The sequence below is a fragment of the Macaca fascicularis genome, chromosome 12 (genome assembly GCF_037993035.2).
Source record: "Macaca fascicularis isolate 582-1 chromosome 12, T2T-MFA8v1.1".
NCBI classification, from domain to species: domain Eukaryota; kingdom Metazoa; phylum Chordata; class Mammalia; order Primates; family Cercopithecidae; genus Macaca; species Macaca fascicularis.
The window spans coordinates 136,681,513-136,700,371 of NC_088386.1; the positions used below are offsets into that span (position 1 = coordinate 136,681,513).

The window sequence follows — 18,859 nt, forward strand, 5'->3', positions numbered from 1 at the left end:
AGAAAAGAAAGAAATTATGGGCTAAGGAGAATTTGACATCAGAGTCAAATTAACTTCATTAATAAGGTGGGATTACAATCGCCCAAGGCAGCCAGGATAGCAGGGCTGGGAGGACCAGACATCTTGCATCTTGCGGGGAATATGAGGTATCTCAGGGTGGAGAATATGAGCCATCTCATAGTTGGGGGACTTGCCATCTGGGGAGGGGTATGGCCATCTCAGCCTGCTCCAAGTCACTCCTCTGAGCAGCCCCAACCAGGTAGCCAGGAGCCCCCCTGCAGCCATGGATGCACGTCCTCTCTGCATCCATCTGCCTGCCTGCCTGTCTGTCTGTACTACTCCCTCCCCAGGATGCCCAGGCAGCCAAGGCCTTTGAGAGGAAAAAGAGTGGTCCCTGGTGAGGGGAGACCTCGGTGGAGGAGCCCAGGGTGGGCTGGGAAGGGAGTGGGACCTTCCCTCATGGCACAAGCCACCTCTTGCCCTGCAGCTTCCCAGGCAGCCAAGTTCTTTCACATCTGTGTTCTCGAGTACCCTTCAACATTCCTATCAGGTGTGGAGCATTACAACGGATTCCATTTACATGTGAGCAAACCAAGGCTCACAGGCACTCTGGGGCTGCGCTGGTGCCTCCCGCCATCAGGAGCCGGCCAGGCCTGGGCCGAGCAGTGCCAGTCTCCACCTCCCCCAAGGGAGGGGCTGCATCTTCAGGCCCAGTGTGGAGGCAGACAGGCCTGTGCCTGAGAGACCAGGGAGTGCATCAGGGAACCAGAAGCACCCCAGGGAGGGCTGCCCTGAGCAGGGCCCAGGGGCCAGGGACGGCGCCTCGCAAGCCTTTCCTGGGGCTGCAGAGACAGCCAGGTAGGTGGGATGTGTTGACAGAGAGCACCTGCTCTGCAGCAGGCTGGGGGAGGGATCCAGGTGGTCTTGGGTCCATCTGGGGCTGCCTGATGGGAAGGTGGAGACCCCCAACCAGAGCAGGCTCAGATGGCACTGGGCTCAGCCTGCACGGCCCCCAAGGCACCCCCAGCTGACCCCAGGGAGTCCAGGAGGCCAGAGCCAAGAGCTGGGCAGCAGGGGTTTCCCCTCCAGGGCGCACTGGGGGGCAGCAGGCCCAGGTGCCAGCTAAGGACAGGGTGGAAAAACAGCTTCAGGTTGACCCCAGGGAGAGTGGAGGGCCAGCTGAGGCCAGCTTCCCACTGACCACTACATGAGACCAGAGGGCCCTTCTCAGGTCCCTGCCTCTGCCTGCAAAGGTGAGAGCCAGCCCCAGAGGCTCCAACGCCACACACGGCCTTTGACCCACACGCACCTGAGATGGCCTGGACGGCCACGCGGAGGAAGCCCTTCACCTCGCCCTTCTCGCTGACGATGGCCACACGGTGCACCAGGGGAACGGGATACAGCAGGTTGCTCAGGTACACGAAGGCCCTGGGGGGAAGTAGAGGCTGTGGTCATGGGCCACCCCTCCACACGTGTTCTGACGGCAGCGGTGGCAGCATGGCCTGGCTCACGACACAACACGGAGCTGCAAAGCAGAGGGAAGCCGCCGGACAGGACAGCCAGGGCCAGGACAGCAAGAGCGGGCGGGGACAGGCAGGGTGGGCACTCGGAGGAGACAGGAGGTGAAGGGACAGAGAGGAGGACGAGGAATGAGCCGCGGCGAGCAGAGGCACAGCCCAGTTGGGCCCGGACCTGGCTGCCTGAGAAGGGAGCACCCGAGGAGGGCGGTTTCAGCCTGCTTCAAGGAGGACGGGGGCCAGACCAGGACCCAGACCACGCTGTGCTGCCCACCCTTTCACACTGGCACTGATGGCCAGCATTGCTCTGCCTCCTGCCCACTTCCCAGGGGTCCCTGGCACTCACGGACCCCACAGAACCCCTTGCCTGAACAGAAACTCAGCAGGTGGGAGCTCCGAGGTGAGTTGGCCAAGATGAGGCACCCCTAGTCTAGGGCCCAGGGAAGTGCTGAATGGAGCCCTGAGGACACCCCCAGGGCCATGGTGCAACCCAGAGCACCAAGACCCCTCCTTTCCCAGGACCAGCCTAGGCAGAGACCACGAGCAACTACGGTCGCCAGACAGCTGCTGCGTTCCCTGTGCTGACCAATATGTGGGCAGCTGGGAAGACAGAGAGGACCCTGGAAGACCCACGCCACCCAGCCATGGGGAAGGATACCCTGCTTCCTGCTCTAGGCAGGTGTGGCTCTGAGCACCGTGACCTCCGGCATGGGAAAGGGCCGTGCCTGGGGCCCTCAATTCCAGAGCAGATACTGATGAGGGGTTGAGTGAGACTCAGCGGGCTGTGAATGTCCAATACCTCTCTCAGGTGGGCTCCTGACCTTGCTCCCTCCACCCCCTAACCCCCCCCCCGACTTCCCTGCAGCAGCAAGTCGAAACCAGCAGCACCGTGGCCTCTCCTACTCATCAAATCCATCAGTTCCACCTCAAAAGTCTTCAAGAAGCCCCCCTCAACTGTTCCATCACCACCAGCCACCCTGCCATGGCTCCACAGCAGCCAGAAAGGTCTCAAGGCACCAGTCGGACATCCTCCCACGCCTTTGGTGACACCCAAGCTCCTTGCAGGGGCATCCATGCCCCATGTGGCCCTGGGGGTCCAGGCCCTGCCTCCCCATCACAGTCAAGCTCGGCCTTGTGGCCCATGGGTCCATGGATGCCCCGGGTATTCCTGCTCCCAATGCAGAAGCCCCACCCTCCATCTCGTCGGCTGCCTCAACCCTCCTCAGAGGCCCCAGCATCCCAGCAACTGTCAGGACCTTCCCCTTGGCCGTCTCATTCATTCTGACTTTACACATCCCCATGGAACCTCCCTTGCTTTCTGAGTGGCTCTGCTAAACTGAGACCTGACCACTGCCCCCACTGCAAAATGGCCCAGGCAAGGCTTGTAGTAGGAAAAGGGTCTCGCTGCCCTCCAGGGGCCTGAAAGTCTCCTCAGTCCTCCCTCCTGGGGTAAAGGAAGCCCCTGGTGGCTTCTTGGGCCCTCTCCCCAGAACAACACGCCCTCTGAAGATGCCCCCCAAGAAGCGAGTGCTCCACACCCACGGAGCCCATCAGGGAGGGACCTGTTACCCACAGGGCTGCAGGTGGCTCTGCCTGACTTAAGTGCTGGGGCTGGGGTTCCACTGCCCTGGGCCACCCACCCGGGTTATGTCCAGAAGCGCCCATGGAAACTCAGCCTGGCCCTAGTCACGAGAGGACGTTGAGGCCCACAGGGTGGGGGTCCCTCCCCACAGTCCTGCTGGGTGCTCTACAGGCAGGGAGTCACCAGCACCCCCTTGGGAGGGGGACGGCAATGCCTTCCCTCCCCAGGGCACCCCGGGCTCCCGGACGAGGGTCTCTGCTTGACAGTGGGGGTGGGAAAAGGGGCTGCTACAAACTGAGCAAAGCTAAGATGTCCAGGAGTGGGGCTGGCGAGAGCCAGGACTTGGGCCACCAGAGAGCACGGGCTCTTCCCAGTGGCTGTCGCACCATACTGGGCGAGACGTAAGGAGACCAGGGGGGACGGCCTACGCTGCCAGGCTCTGAGCCAGCCCCTGCCCTCCAGTCCCTACCCACCCCACCCTTTCCCAGAGCCAGTGCCCACTGCAAAAATCCCAGGGTTGGAGGGCAGAAGGGCACTGAGGATGAAGAGACTGCCCCATCCCCACCCTACTCTGCAGGGAGCCCATAGGGCAGCCCTCAGAGAGGGGGCGGGACCCGGGACCACTCCCACTGTGGGCCAGGTGAGGACACTCAGGCACTGAATCCACTGGCACAGCCTCACAGGAAGGAGAGGCTATAGCTGTCCAGGGCCACCCAGACAGGGTCAAACACTACCTCTCCTACCCCAAAGACCCCTCACCAGAGCTGCCTTCCCAGAAGCTTAGGGCAATTCCGCAGGGGCTGCTGGCAGTGAGCAGAGCCCTGGGCTCTGGGGCCATCCACATGTGCCACTCACGGCACCACAAAGGTGACCCACAAACCTCTGAGCTCCCCAGGACCCCACCCAGAGGGAGGAGCCTTCTGCACCTGAGTGAGGGAAGGGGCCACACCCTCCCCACTCTTAGCTCTCAGGGTCTCACCTGACCCCCTCCTCACCCTCCTCCACTGCCCTGAAAGGCCAGGTCCAAAGGGGTCTGAGGCCGTGCACAGACAGGTAAACTGAGGCAGGGGCCAGGCCCGTCCCAAGTCACATGGTGAGACTGCAGCAGGCAGGCCCCTTCCCGGCTGTCTCCACAGGGCCTCCCTGCTGAACAAATGCCATGTGGAACTGACTCTGAGGGGACGCCTTCTGCCATGTTGCCATCCGTGGGCTCAGGCACCAGCAGCACAGCACAGACGCGAGTGCCTCACAAATCAGACAGGGGCTGGGCTCGAGGAGGCCCAAGTCCCTCACAGCCCCAGGCTCAGATCATCCCATTATGAAGCATCATGGCAGAAATCACAGCAGCCGGCATCTATAGAGGTTCCCGAGGGGCCAAGCACCGTGGTGAGCACACAGGGCCTTTTGTTCTTCTGTCTCCCGGGAGGCAGCGCACCCCCATCTCCTCGCCAGGGCACGTCCTAATAAACAGCCATCTCAACTCAACCAGCGGCACCCTTCTTTCTTGGAGATGCACAAAATCCACCCAGGGCCTCAGCACACTAGAACGATGAAATGTGGTACTTATACCCCATCGCACAGAGGAAGGAAGAGCCTGAGGCACAGAGATTAAGGAAGTGGCCAGGGCCTGGCAGCGAGGGCCTGCGCGGGACTCCTCTCCAGCTCAACTGTGTGAACACCAAGCTCCACCGCCTACTTCTAGGGCCAGGGTTGGCTTCCATGGGCGCTTCCCCACCCACTCTGAGTGGGCAATTCACCTGGGCACCTGCCTAGTTCCACAGCTGATTAATTCAGCAGATTGACTGTTTCATGCTTTTTCAGATTGTCCTCATGCTGGGAGCTGGGGGGACCCAGACACTGCAGCACCACAGACTGCTGCTGCTTTCAAACAGATGGGCAAGATGCAGCCCAGATTGTGCCCCAAAGGTGGGGACTGCTGAGGGTGGGGCCTTGAGGGACATCCAGGTGGAGGTTATACAATGAAAAGGACTCCTGGGGTCTGACACCAAATGATCCCCGATCTCTACTGCACCCTGTGAGCATCCTCATGGCACTGACCCAGGCCCCAGGCCACCAGTGAGACATGTGGATCCGGCTGTGGCTCTAGTGTCGGGTGTTCTCCTCTCCCCACTGCCCGTCCCAGTCTGCCTGGCTTGGTGATAGACTTGTTCAGCCAGAAGGGACCTCTGGGACCCGGAATCCACTGCCCCAGTGGCAGCACCAGCCTCAAGAGAGCTGTGAGCTGGGCCTGGAAGGTGCCCCCCCACTCTGTGAAGAGAGCATGCCAACCAATGCACCCGAAGTGTGAGGCGATGGGGCAGAGCGCTGGTGCCTGGCATCTTGGAGCCTGGCGTCTCTGCCCAGTGGAGACACCCTCCCAGGCAACAGGCCTGGGCAGGCCATGCCCCCCACCTGCCCTTCAGGTGCCAGAAATAACCTGACATGTTGGGAGCCAGAACATAGCCCAGGCCTGTCCCTACCTGAAGCGGACACACCCAACGCACAGAGCGTGGCTCTCGGGATCTCAGGCCGAGAAACGCCATCCACAGCCATGCTGCAAATACCAAGAGAGAGGGGCCCCAGCCCACCAAGAGCACCATGTGGGACTCAAGGGAGTGGCGTGGTTTTGCCAGCCCAGGGGGCAGGCACAGAGCTGACCCTGAGTGAAGCCCTCGAGCCGCAGCAACGTTTATCGACCCAGCCCTAGACACCTGCGCTCCCTTCCCAGCCCTGCTCCCCTCCCAGGGACCCTCATCCCAGGCAGTCAGCTCTCGCCCTGCTCTCTCTGCAGCTCCCGTGCCCACCCACCCTTCCCGTGTTTCCTACCCTTCCTGTGCCAGGGGAAATCAGAGCCCCAGGCCCACTCCTGTTGGAATGGGCAGTGGTCACCAACCCAACTGCCTCCCCAGGTCACCTGGTGCCCCAGACTGCCAGAGGCAGAGGCCCCTGGGGGCCGACCCTGGCCTTGGGTGAGAAGCCCCAGTGTGGAACACAGGAGGCCAGTGCCGGATGGGCCTTCCGCAGAGGCCAGGGTACCTTGAAGCAGACTGAAACCCAGCCCGAAAGAGGCGGCAGCAGAGGCAGACAGAGCGAGGGCTGAGTGTGGCGGGAGGGAGGGAGGAGGCAGGCGCTAACCACAGATTGGTGAGGTGCAAAGACGCATGCTGGGACCCAGGGAAGCCTTTCCAGAGGGGACAAGAGTGGGTGCCCCTATTTCGCTGAAGCTTTGGAGAGAGAGCCAGCAGCTACCAGAAGGTTAAAGGAAAATCAACGAGGGGCCTTCCCAGGGCTGGGCCTGCACAGCTGCTGCGTGGGAGAAGCCAATTCTTGCCAAACCAAAAAGATTAAGATGATTCCAAATGAAGCCCTTCACAGACCAACCCGCAATATGGGGGCCAGGTCTCTCTTTGATGATTTTTGTTTGGTTTGGTAGTTTTGTAAAATCTCAAATCCACAAAAGGGGAAAAAAATGTTGGAAGGACCCAGCTCTTTCTGGCTGAGACTGCGAGAGCCCCACCCCACTTCTCCTGATGTCCTCGTCCCCCTGTGCGTCCTGATCCCTCACCTGCCTGACACCTGGAGCCACTCCTGGGGCCCAGCAGGTGCAGGGGCCTGGCCCTACAGCCTGGGGCTTTCTGAGAGAGGCCTGCATGGAACTGGCCTTGGGGTCCACTGCTCCCTCTTGGGCGCTGTAGAGTGGGAAGTACAGGCCCACAGCATCTCGGAGGGAGGGTGCCACAAGTTTTTATCTGGTGGGCCAGCTCATCTCACCTTACAGCCTAGTAACACTCAGGGAAAATTAATCAGAATAAATCCATGGCATGGGCCCATGGGGACCTGCTGTCTTCCAAGAGGGAGGGCGAGGCTTTCCTTCCACCATCTCCACCCAAGGACAGAGTAAAGCTCGTGCAAATTCTGTGATCTGGGGCCACCCTCAGCCTTCAGCTGTCAGCACGGCTGCTCCAAGCTCAAGACTTCTGAAAACTTCCACTGGCCTAGCCCAGGGAAGCAATCTTAATCTCCAAAAAAGGTTGTTATTAAGAATTATCTTATGACATTCATATATGAAAAACATATAAATTCAGCTGTTTCCTGAGCTGACTTTCGGACTACTCCAGCCAGGTTTCTAGATCTTTCCTTCACCTGACTTCCCTTCCATGATAACAGGAAGGCAGTTGGATTTGCCAAATCTGCCAGAAGAGCAGGATGCCTGCTCCCTGGGTCTGGGCTTCCCCAGCCTCCATTCTGTCTCCCAACCGTGGTCTCTCATCGATTTGGGCAACGTGGTAACTAGCTTCTCTCTGCAAAGGGCATGTTCCATGAGGGCACTGGGTCACATGTCCCCATCTCTGGCCATGACAACTGAGGAGGTCAGGAGGGATGCGGTCGTCCTCACCTTTAGACAGGCATGGTTTGCCCAGGCCCCACCGCTTCAGAGGGAGATGGGAGGGTGAGCAGTTGCCTCCCACTCCTAAAAGGAAGGCCTTCCCTGGCGTCAGGATGGCCGCCTCTGGGTTCAGCTCCTTTCCCCACAGAGAGTGGAGAGCACTGAGAGCAGCTGGGAGCCTCTGTCTCTTCTGGATGACAGCTGAGCTGGGGTGAGGCTGCCTGCGCTAGGACAGTGTTGAATCCCAGGAGAATGACAGAACGGGCATCCAGCTTGGGGGTGGCTGGCCCTCACCTACCAAATGTCCCTCGGGCCCTGCACTGGGACTTTCAGGGAGGAACTCGGCCATTGGGTGCCTGAGCCACCCTGGGGTTCCTACGGCCTCTCTGCAGAAATAGTCCCACCTGCCTGGGGCCACAGCTGCAAGCTCCGGAGTGCACTACTTCTTCTGTACCTGGAACCCGGACTCTTCCCTGCTGGCCCAAAGCAACCGTCTCCAGGATGGGTGAGCAGCCCCACTGCAAGGATGCAGGGCCCGGGGGCCCTTGTGTGCTCTCCTCAGGAGGTCAGCCCCTCCACCTGCCTCGCCTGCCCTGGGAGGGCCCGGGCCAGGCCCCAGCGGTCCATCTGTGCCCGCAGCAGTGCTCCTGTGCAAAAGAGCTGGGTCCTCCCCAGCATGCTCTCCTCGACCTCACCAACCTTCCTACTAAACTGAACAGGGGGGGCCGGTCGTAAAACGGGTCCCGGCCGTCGCACAGCTCGTGCTCCGGAAAGACGTCGTCCTCCAGGTCCTCCTCCTCCTCCTCCTCCTCCTCCTCCTCCCCCACGCTCTGCTCCTCGGCAGGCTCGGTGGCGTCGGAGTCGGGGCTCGAGAAGGTGGGGGAGGGGGTGAGAGCAGCCATGCGCTCGCTCATGCATGTGTTCAGAAGAGGGTAGCTGTTGCAGCCAGAGATGGCTGAACTGAGGTTAGTGCGACAAGACAGAGAGAAGTTAACACCAGCGACTCGCAGGGACGAACAGGGGCTGGGGCCGGGGCTGGGGGGAACTTCTGTTTAAAACCAAAACCAAACACACAGACCATTGAGAATGCTGCTTTAAAAGACAAGAGAACCAAAACTGTGCCCCCAGTCTTGGAAAGAAATCACATGTATGGCCAGCAGGAAGGTTCCGGAAAGTTCCGGAGGACACCTGCAGGTGGGACTGAGAACAGGGGTCTCGGCTGGGAGTGGCTGAGGCCATATGAGGACCTCGAGAGTTTGGCCACTTTGAGGCCTCAGAATGCCACAGTCCCATGGGGTGAAGGGGGCTGGGTGCAGACCCCAGACTGGGAGACCAGGGAAGGAGGCAGTCGTCTCTAAGGCTTGGGTGACACAGCCCTGCCTCCATGTTCCCACCCTCAGGGCCACCAGGTGACCCGGAGAGTTTGCTTGGGAGCCTCACATATTCACACACACAGATAGCATGGGTTCTGGCGGCTACAGCCCTGTAGTGGATTTGGGTGGCAGTGCCAAGACCCCATCCCACGTCCCCTGAAATAATAGGTCCTGTGATGTGTGGAGAGGAATGGCTGGGAGGAACCTCAGGCCAGGGAGGACAGGGCTGGAAGTCTGGGGCTGGAAAAGCACCTGTCAGGGCCGCTCCTTGTGTCAGGCCAGGGCCCACTCCTACCCCCACTGCCATCTCTCTCTCTCAGTCTCTCATTCTCTCTCTCTCTCTCTCTCTCTCTCTCAGTCTCTCTCTCTGCCAAGGAAGGGAGGAGGTGCCCACCTGCCCACCAGCCGGAACCAGGGGAAGCGGTCATAGAAGGGGTCTCCGCCGGTCACCACGTTGTCACAGTCCTCGATGACACTGGAGGGCACCTCTGCAGCGCGGTCGTACATCTCCCGCATCAGGTCCAGGCGCTGCCTGCAGGGACGGCAGAGGTCAATGTGGACCCAGGCCCAGCACTCAGTAGCTGGCACTACACACCCTTATCTCCTGGGGACAATGAACTCAGCCCAGCTCCAGCCACAACATCCAGCTCAGGGTCATCAAGGTTCAGGGGGCTTGCTAGACAGACCCCTCTGTGACCCTTGGAGCTGGTCAGCCATAGGTAACACACTCAGCTAAGCATGCAAGGTCACCAACAGCTCCTCCCAAACTCCCACCAGGGGGTGGGCCGGGGAACCAGCAGTGGGGGGCTCGAGGTGCTGGCAGCACTGGGCTGCTGGAAAGTTGGCAGAGAGGCAAGAAGAGAACCCAAGTGAAGCTCAGAAAGGGGGATCAGGCCACAGAGGCCCAAGAGCTCAAGGAATAAAGGGCAAACTGGAGGTAGGGACACAGAAGACAGAGAAAATAGCCTAAAAATTATTATTATTGTGGGAGCACTCCCCTCAAATGTTGTGGAAGGAAAGAAAAGCAATCATTGTGCCCCTAGGTCTCAGGTATAAGAGAAACCACATCAACAGTGGCTGCCCGTCCTTCCAAAAGCCATGTAACCTGGGAGAACAGGGAAGAAGAATGAGGAGCGTGACTGTGGGAGTGTACGCTGCATATATGTGCACGTCTTCATGAATGCTTATTAGTGTGTGTTTGCATGAATGTGTATGTGTGCATGAGTACATTAATCATATTTTTATTTTCTGTACTTGTGATGTTTTGATATCCTTGGGGGGCACTGCAGGCTGGGGAGAGCTGCCCAGGTCCTGCTACTTCCTAGAGACAGTCAGCAACTTGCCATCACCCCTGCCTTTCCTACACAAACCAACCAATCCCAAGTCTGTACCCCAGCCACCTCCCTTCTCTAACTTTTTCACACACGAGACCAATATTCCCCCTGGCCTAAATCACCCAGGGTCAGGTACCTGACAACTAGGGACAGCCCTATGCCCCAGAGCTCTGCAGAATTATTCAAACTAGCCAAGCCTAAGCAGTCTCCTTGCCCTGCCTGGCCTTTCCCACAACCCCAGGCTGTCGCCTGGGCCTTCTCCCACTCCTTTCTGCCTCCTGATGGGCCCTGGTGCCTCCCTGTGTAGCCCTGCAGGGCGGGGCATGCCATGCTCTGCTTTCCAGGGGCCTGTGAGTGACATTCAACTCCTCCACTGTTGGTGCTGACCTCACAGGGTGACTCAGTCACCCCCATAACTTAAGGCCTGGCTGGGCGCAGTGGCTCACACCTATAATGCTAGTACTTTTGGAGGTCAAGGTGCAAGAATTGGTTGAGGCCAGGAGTTAGAGGTCAGCCTGCGCAACAGAGTGAGACCTCATTTCTACTACAAAAAAAAATCAAAAATTAGCTGGGTGCCATGGTGCACTCCACACCTGTGGTCCCAGCTACTTGGGAGGCTGAGGTGGAACAATGACTTGTGCCCAGGAGTTCGAGCTGCAGCGAGCTGTGATCACACCACTGCACTCCAGCCTGAGCAATAGAGCAAGGCCTTGTCACTTAAAGAAAAAAAAAAATTAAGGCTCAAGACAAATCAGAGTGAGCATGTGGGGACAGCAGAGGCCAAGCTCTAGGAAGGACACGAGCTCACATTGGGCACAAAGGGGCACAGCCCAGGCTTCCTCCTCGCCACCCCCACCTTAGCTCCTCCTCCACCTTCCACTGGGCTCAGCTAAGGCATCCACCTCCTGGCAGCTTCCTGAATGGAGGAGCAAGGGGACATTCCTTCCACCCCCCACCACCTCTCCCAGCCCCTCTGGGGAGCCACCCTTCAGGCCCTGCTGTACCCGCTCTGGGTGCTCCGCCGGCCTGTTCTGTCGGTGCCACAGCCTGCCCTCCCCTCCACTTCACCATCCTGACCCCTGTGGGCCTAGGGAGCATTCCCCTTATCTGTCCTTTCCTCCGAAAGAAAACGCCCAACTCTATGTTTATGTAAGATTGCTGCATTGGTAGTAAGAGAATGAGGATTCTACAAGGCTGGACTCTATCCACATTTTTCTTCTGATTTTAAAAGAATTGGAACAGGAGGAAAAGCGGTGTCTGCAGGTACCCGCCGCGAAGCCTGTGCCCACCACCGCTCCTGTGGCCTCGCCCAGGAGGACCCTCCCACCGTCCACCCAGCAGCCCTCCAGCCACACCTGAGCTTCTCCAGCGTCCAGTAGTGGGTGGCCCCGTTCTTCTGGTCCTGGACCTCCACGGCCACAATAGTGCGTGGGAAGGGCCGCGTCTCTCGGTCTTTGGCGGCCTCTGGGGGCAGCAGGTCGGGTGGCAGAGGGGAGTAGAGTGTGTCCGTCAGGAGGACAAACTGGAATTGTACCTGTGATGGGGGAAGATGACCACTCATCAGCTCCTTGGGGCACAGGGTGCCAGGTCCCCAGAAAGGTTTCCTTCCCACCTTCTGGAGATTTCAGCTGCCTGCCCCACAGTGGTTCACTGGAACCTTCCAGACAGCCGCCAGAGGGGACCACCTGCTTTCTGCCTGTCCACCCGGCCTCCGTCTCCCGTGAGCAGGGGAGCCAATTCCCACCTGGCCAGTCCTGGGCTCCCTCACCGCCCACCCTTCTGGGGGGCCCAGGTCAGGCAGGGCTGCTACACCACCCCCAGGGCTGGCAGACAGCCAAGCGCTGAGTCCCAAGCAGCCGTCCCCGTCATGAGTGAGGTGACGCACTCTCTCCAACAGGAAACGGTGCAGCCAGTGGGCAGCCCACCTTCTTTTTCAGCTCCACGCTGATGGCATTGGCCTCCTTGAGGAAGATGGCGTTGCCCCACAGCAGGTCCCGCAGAGACGTAAACTGGTACCACTTCCACTTCCGGAAGGCCCAGAGTGCCAGCTCACACTCCCGCTCCGTCCACTGGACTGTGGGGAGAGGTCACAGGTGGTCATCGCAGGAAGGCCACGACCCTGCCCACCATGTCCTGCCCTCTGGAAGGTCCGTCCGGTCAGCCACTCCACAGGGCTGCCTAAGCTGGCCCTGTGCTCTGTGTACATCACGGCCGGGTGGTCATCAGGTAAAAAGATGGAAGGCCGGAAGGTTACTCCCCCTGTAGTCACTGAGGCCGGAGGTGAACGGGCCCCTCTCTCCCCAGGCTTCCTCCCACTCTGGGCCTGGGCTGGGAGAGCTCTGTGCTTCGCCCCGCCGTTTCACACTGACGATTTGGGTACACAGAAAGAAGAAACCGGCAGAGAGCTCCGTCACGGTGGGCAACATGAAAAGCTCTGCGTGCCCCAAAGGAGAGGCCGCCATGAGCAGCCTTGTGAGTCAGGCTGACGATGGGAGTGGCTGAGGAGCAACACTGTCAATGACAGCCACATGCCATCCGGGGCCAGCAGTGGGGAGCAGGACCCACAGGAGAGGAGGCAGGAGGGCAAGCCAGGTCCTCCCAGGCAGTGCTGGCCCGTACACCCTCTCCCTGCCCATGCCCTGTCTGTCCACTGGGCCCTTGAGAGAACGACAAGCAGGGACACAAGGAGGGACTTGTCCTTGTGCTGAGGCCCCATCTCTCCTCCCAACACAGCACTATGTGCCTTTGGCTGCCCCCAGTCGGGCGCGCCTGAGCTTTGCCGTGGGAGGGAGCCTCGCTGGGTAAATGAGGCCAAACAGGGGAAGAGGCCAAGGTCATGCCAGCACAAAGCTGCCGACCAGCTGGCCAGAGGCCGAGATGGGCACAAACCCCTCCCCACCTGCATGTGGGCCACCGCTGCCCACAGCTGCGGGAGGTCAGCCGGGTTGGCCCCCTGAGCGCATGCTCACTAAGGGAATCCTGAGGTGATGTGCAAAGTGGACTCTTCCTCGGGGACCCCACGAGCCTTGTGGTCAGCAGGACGGGAAGAGTGGACGCCTATAAGCATGGTGAGCCCCTACCAGCCTCATTCCCCATTCCCCATCAACATCCAGACACTCCTGTCAGAGGCAACATGTGTGTGCACACGTGTGTACGTGTGTGCATGTGAATATGTGCCTGTGTGTACACACGCAAGTGTGTGTGTGCGCAGAGCTGCTTGCTAGCTGTGGCACAGTCTCCCTGCTCCCCAAATCCTGCTTTCACGGGGCTTCCAGGGCAAGGGGGTCTCCCCTAAAGAGACAGGTCCAGACCCCAGTGCAAAAGTGCTGACCAGTGACCTCCAGGGAGGGGCCCAGGGCTGCCCACCTCCATGCTGAGACCCTCCTGACACAGCAGGTGCTGGCCCAGTGACCCCTCACCTTCATCCTCGGGCTCCTCCTCCTCCTCGTTCACCTCCGGGTAGTACCTGGAGTCCATCTGCTTCTGCAGAGCCTCCAGCTTGCTCTCGTAGTCCTGCAGAAAGAAGGCCTGTGACTCCACTACGGCCCTACCTGCCCGGGCCTCTCGCACTGTGCCTGGACAGTGGGCCTCACCACATCCCACTGTTCGGATGCAAGAGATGGGGCCAGGCAAGCAGGAAGTGGGGGCATGGGAGGACAGGCGTCCTCTGGCGTAGGTGGCGGCTCGCAGGGAGGGCGGGGCCCCGTCACTCACCAGCCGCTGCTGCTCCAGCAGGTAAGTGGCCTCCTCCCGCTCGCGGCGGTACTGGTCCTCCAGTTCCTGGAGCCTGCAATGGGGCGTTGGGGTGAGCACGGGAGGGCAGGAGTGGCAGCAGGCAGACGGGGGTGTCCTCCGCCTCACCTCTGTTCCATCTCCTGCTTCATGTCGATGCCCTGCTTCTCCAGCAGCTCACGCTGGGCAAAGGCCCAGTCCACAGGCTCAGCTGGCGTCTCCGCACAGGGCGTGCGCTCACGCTCCTGCCGGGCCTGCTCGGGGTGGTTGAACCGGAACACGTGGCTCTTACCCATGATGATGCGGTTTCCTGGGGGACCAAAGGACAGGTGGCCTTGAGGGACCTTCAGGTCTCTGATGGTCTCAAGCGGGGAGACGTGAGGAGAAGGAGGAATGGGTGCAGGCACCCCACCATCCGCAGCTCCCAGCCACTCCTTCTCCAGCCCTTGCTGGGACCTAAATGTGTCTCCTCACTCTCCCCATAAATCCACCCTTGGCTGCTCTCTACTCAGCAGCCGGTGACATGTGCAAACCACAGATGTGGGGCCTCTGCTGTGCTCCAGTGTCCCCGCCCCTTCCCAGGCCAGCCTTGCACTTGCCTCCTGCCCCCAAGCCCCCGTGCACACAGCCAGGACCCTCCCTCTCACATCCAGTCTGGGGCTGGTGCCCCCCAGGGCTGGGCTTGGGCCCCCTGAGCACTGTTGCAGGGCACAGGACCCTTCCCTTCTATCTGTCTTCCCCACTAGACTGGAAGCAGGGCTGGGGCAGGTCCCCTGTGCCCAGGGCCGGGGTTCAGGGTCCGGAGTCAAGAGACCACAAGAAGGAAGCAGGGGTGGCAGCTAGCAGGCACAGGTGGCTGCAGAGCCTCAGCATCAGGGCCTCCAAGGTGTGAGCATCAGTCCAGCCCCTCCTACCCCGGCACCCGACTGGACCCCACTCAGGGCTGCCTCATCTGCAGGGCCCTCCAGGGCAGCACTCACTGTCTTGGGACAGCCCTGCATGCAGGGGCTCTCTTTGGATGGCCTAGTTTCCCTCTGACTTTCCCTGGGAGCTGTAGCTCTGTCTTGGGGCTCCATAGAGCCGGCTCTGCCCTGCCTCCCACCCAGGTGGACTGTGCCTGCAGGTCTGTCCTCCCTCAGCGCCTCCTTGTTGGCCGCTCTCAGCTGGCTACTTCCTCTGTCCTCCCTGTCCACAGGCCGTGCGCAACCCACCTTGGACACTGGGAGGGAAACACCAAGCTAAGGCCTCTCTTAGCTTAGGCCCCGCCCCAAGCCCCACAGGCACCAGGGCCAACTCCGAAATAAGTAGGGAGAATGGGCACAGCTGTCTGTCTGTCCGTCTGACCTGCTGTTGCCCAGGCTTAGCCACACCGACTCCCCATGACAAGGCTACCCCACGAATTCAGGACATTCAGCGTGTCCTGCCCTCCTGCCCAGGGACCCCAAAGGCGGGATTCCTGAGTCCTGGGGACTCCTCTGAAAGCCTTCAGGGGTGGGCAGATGGGCTAGAAGTGGGGCCCCTGAGTGTCACCTGCCCCTCCTCATCCCTCTGCTTTCCCCCAAGACAGGGTCGGGAAAGGGTCTCCCCTGTTCCAAGCCAATGGTGACTTTTATGTCAGCCTGGCCAGGCCACAGCACCCAGTGATTCAGCCATGCCCTCCCCGGCTGTTGTGTGGAGGTTTCTGCACACGTGCTCCACACCTGCAAGCGGCTGATGGAAGTCAAGGAGGCGCCCAACGGTGGAGTGGGCCTCGTCCAAGCAGGGGAAGACCTAAGAGCAAACTGGGGCTTCCTCTGAGGAAGAAGAAACCCAGCGGATGGAGTCCACTCCCGCCGAGTTCCCAGCTTGCCACCTGCCCATGGATTTCAGACTTCCCTGACCAGCCCCCCTCATCTGATAAGCCAATTCCTTGAAATAAATCTCTTTATACCTAGACATGGTTGTACGTATCTCACTACATCTCAGTCTACAGCCTGTCTCACTACACCATGTCTACAGCCACGTCTGTGCGTCAGGCTGCTGCTGTTTCTCTGGTGGAACCCCAACTGCCTGGGTGATAGTCACACGCCACTCCGGAGGGCCCCCTGTCTGACTTCTCTAAAGAAGGGACTTTATACCATGTGTGCCTGCATGTGTTTGAATATCACAGACACTGCAGTGTCTGGGAACAGAGCCCAACCCCAAGAGGCTGGAGCAGCCCCCACCCCGCTGATGCTCCACAACACCTCAGCTCTGGGAAGCCTCTGTCCAAAGCCCTGTCTCCCCCCGACCAGCCCCACAGGGCACAGTCCTGGGCCGGGAGGCAGGAGCTTCTTCCCAGGCAGGCAGACCCTGCTCCTTACTCAGCCCCCAGCACGGACTCAGTGCCTCAGGGTCCTTGTGTTGTGTGAATGGGGCCTGTAGTGCTGTGTTCCTAGAGCTGGGGGACTGGGGAGGCATGTGAGCTGGTCAGGTACCCGCAGCCCCCTCCCCTACCTGGCCCGCAGCCCTTAAGAGCTGCCGTCCTGCACAGTGCACAGGAGGTGGTGGCTTGGACATGGGAACAGAGGTCTCATCTCATGCCTCTGCCTACCTGACCGGCCCCTGGAGTCCCCAGCCGTACCTGACCGCAGGATGCTGGGCTCTGTGACTTTCTTGCCGTTGACGTAGGTGTCTGCCCCCTCACAGGGCTCCAAGGTCACCACAGCTACAGGAAAGGTGGGAGGGGCAGAGAGGAGAGGAGTATAAATGGCTGTCACCTACAGCAGCTCGACTTACCTGGCCCCCGGGCATGGCCTCCTCCAGGCCTCTCTTCTCCCTGCTACACAGACCCTGACCATTGGCAACACTCATTTGGGCCTCAGAGGAGCCTAGGGGTCTCACCCCACCCAACAGAGGAAGAAAGTGACCCCCAGGAGGAGGATGCATGTGCCCACGTTGAAGCTGAGAGGCTGTGCTGGGCCTGATCACCCAGGGCCCTGTCCAGCTCTCCAGGCAGACAAGGATAAAAACACCAGCTAATGGGGCCTGGGCCACCCTACAGGAGATAGCAGGCAGGACCTTGCAGTCAGAGAATTCCAAGAGAGCCAACCGTCCCAACACCACTTAGAGCCATCATCCTGAGATGGCCAAGTTGGACAGTGGATGTCAGTCACAGGTCTGCAGGCCAGAGGCTGGCTGGATGCTGCCAGGAGATGCCCTTAGCCCAGGCTGTGGGCCATGTGACGGCATACCGACACCACAGGCCCATCCCCGAGTTGGGCAGCACCAGGCAATGGGGACAGCCCTGCGTCATCTCCGGGAGGGAGATCACTGGGCAGGCAGGGGAAACGGACAGATGGCCGCCCACAGCCAACAGGAAATCAAGGTCTGGAAATAGTTTTCCACCCTAGATCTGGGCTCACTCCTCATGGCTCACTGTCCTCCCGCCATGAACATCCTCCACCCTGGGCCCCAACACACTTCCCGGCCAGCAGCCCACCTGTGCCCCCACTTCCAGCCCTCAAGGAGGCTCAGCTCCCTAAGGCAGCAGCCACCTCTGGCCACAGAAGGCACCAGGCATTTTCTCAAGCACCAACCTAATGGAAGTTGTCTTCAAGGCTGGCCCCAAATGTGTCTCTCCAAATCTCTCTCTCCCACACACACATACACACACACACACACACACACACACACACACACACACAGACACATCCTGCCTAGAAGTATGACTCGCCACCCACGTAGAGCTGGGGAGGCTGGGACAGGGTGACCTCTTCAGGCCTGATCATCACAGCACAGGGCCGTGGGTGCGGGTGGGGACGGCAGGGTGGCCATACCTTCACTGCCTCCCCTGGAGTCGCTCCGGAAGACACAGTGCTCCTCCTTGATGAAATGCCCACTCAGAACGATGTCCTGCCGCCTCTCGCCATCCTCCCTGCCCACTCTGCGGGGTGGGGGCACCATCAGAACTGCAGCCGGGACCCAGCACACCCGGGATGCCACCCACTGGCCTCCAGGGACACCCAGTCAGGATTGTTTGGGAAACAGCCAGGGCAGACATCAGCAGTCGTTGGAGAAGTCCAAACTCAGTGGCCCCTTTGCAGCAGCAGGAATGGGGATTCCACCCTTCCTCTGCCATATCCCAGGGCCTGGCCAGGCTGGAGTGGCTGCCAGGTCCCCTCTCACCTGGTGATCCCATCCTTGATGTAGTAGAGGAGGCACTCGGACATCAGCGGGTCCTCGTTCAGGTTGACGAGGTGTGGTGTCTGCAGGGAGACAGGAGGATCATCTCTTCTGCAGGGGGCAGGAGCCCGACGCTGGCCGCACCCTGCTCCGACCTCTCCCCAGGCACCAGACCACCTCCAGGGCCCCTGCCCCTATACTCCCACCAGGCTGGTCACTCCAAGCCAGGAAAATGAGGAACACAGAAAGCGCAAGCCGTAGGCCCAGCCCACCAACAGCAGCAGGCTGGTGGGACCCGACCACCCGCATACACCCAGGCTTGGCACAGCAGCCCCAGCACTGCAGCAGAAGCTGGGCTTCCAGAAAGGCAGAGAGCCCCTGCTCGCAGCATGTCAGGCCCCTGGGGCCCTCTGAGGCTGGGGTGAGCCCCCAGATGTGCAGACCACAGGCTTTGTCCCATGGGGTCCTGGGTTCTCAGCTTTGGACTGTAAAATGGGATTCCAGGACCCCATTCCAGCTCAGACAGCCCAGAAACTGTGGGCTCGCCAGTGGGAGCCAAGAACCAAGAAGGATCAGGACACTGACCATGGAAGGCTCAGCCCTGGGGTCTGGGGAGTGAAGCAGTTGTGAAAGGATCCTTGATGAGCCACCTGAGGCACCCCCACGCAGAGAGGTGGAGACCTTGACACTGGACGAAGGGGACAGACCATCCCCAGCCATCCCTGACCCCCGAGTGGGGAAGATGTCCAGCCAGGAGGGCTGTGCCCACGGCGTTGGGGCTGAGTAGGGGC

General features: G+C 60.3%; 1 protein-coding gene across 36 annotated transcripts in view; it reads right to left on the bottom strand.

Annotated features, from left to right (window-relative positions):
- KIF1A (kinesin family member 1A) overlaps positions 1–18,859 on the bottom strand; it is a 113,727-nt gene that overhangs the window by 38,135 nt on the left and 56,733 nt on the right. For 19 of the 36 annotated variants that reach the window (XM_045368098.3, XM_045368110.3, XM_045368109.3 and 16 more), the window contains 11 exons: positions 18,072–18,151; positions 17,723–17,829; positions 16,528–16,611; positions 14,055–14,235; positions 13,908–13,980; positions 13,613–13,706; positions 12,119–12,267; positions 11,549–11,727; positions 9,254–9,391; positions 8,186–8,446; positions 1,310–1,428 (listed from right to left, as the gene is read on the bottom strand). In XM_045368098.3, the coding sequence (XP_045224033.2) occupies positions 1,310–1,428; positions 8,186–8,446; positions 9,254–9,391; positions 11,549–11,727; positions 12,119–12,267; positions 13,613–13,706; positions 13,908–13,980; positions 14,055–14,235; positions 16,528–16,611; positions 17,723–17,829; positions 18,072–18,151 (1,465 nt within the window). The remainder of the gene's footprint in view (positions 1–1,309; positions 1,429–8,185; positions 8,447–9,253; positions 9,392–11,548; positions 11,728–12,118; positions 12,268–13,612; positions 13,707–13,907; positions 13,981–14,054; positions 14,236–16,527; positions 16,612–17,722; positions 17,830–18,071; positions 18,152–18,859) is intronic. The other 17 variants (XM_045368125.3, XM_045368124.3, XM_045368123.3 and 14 more) reach the window with 1 other exon arrangement.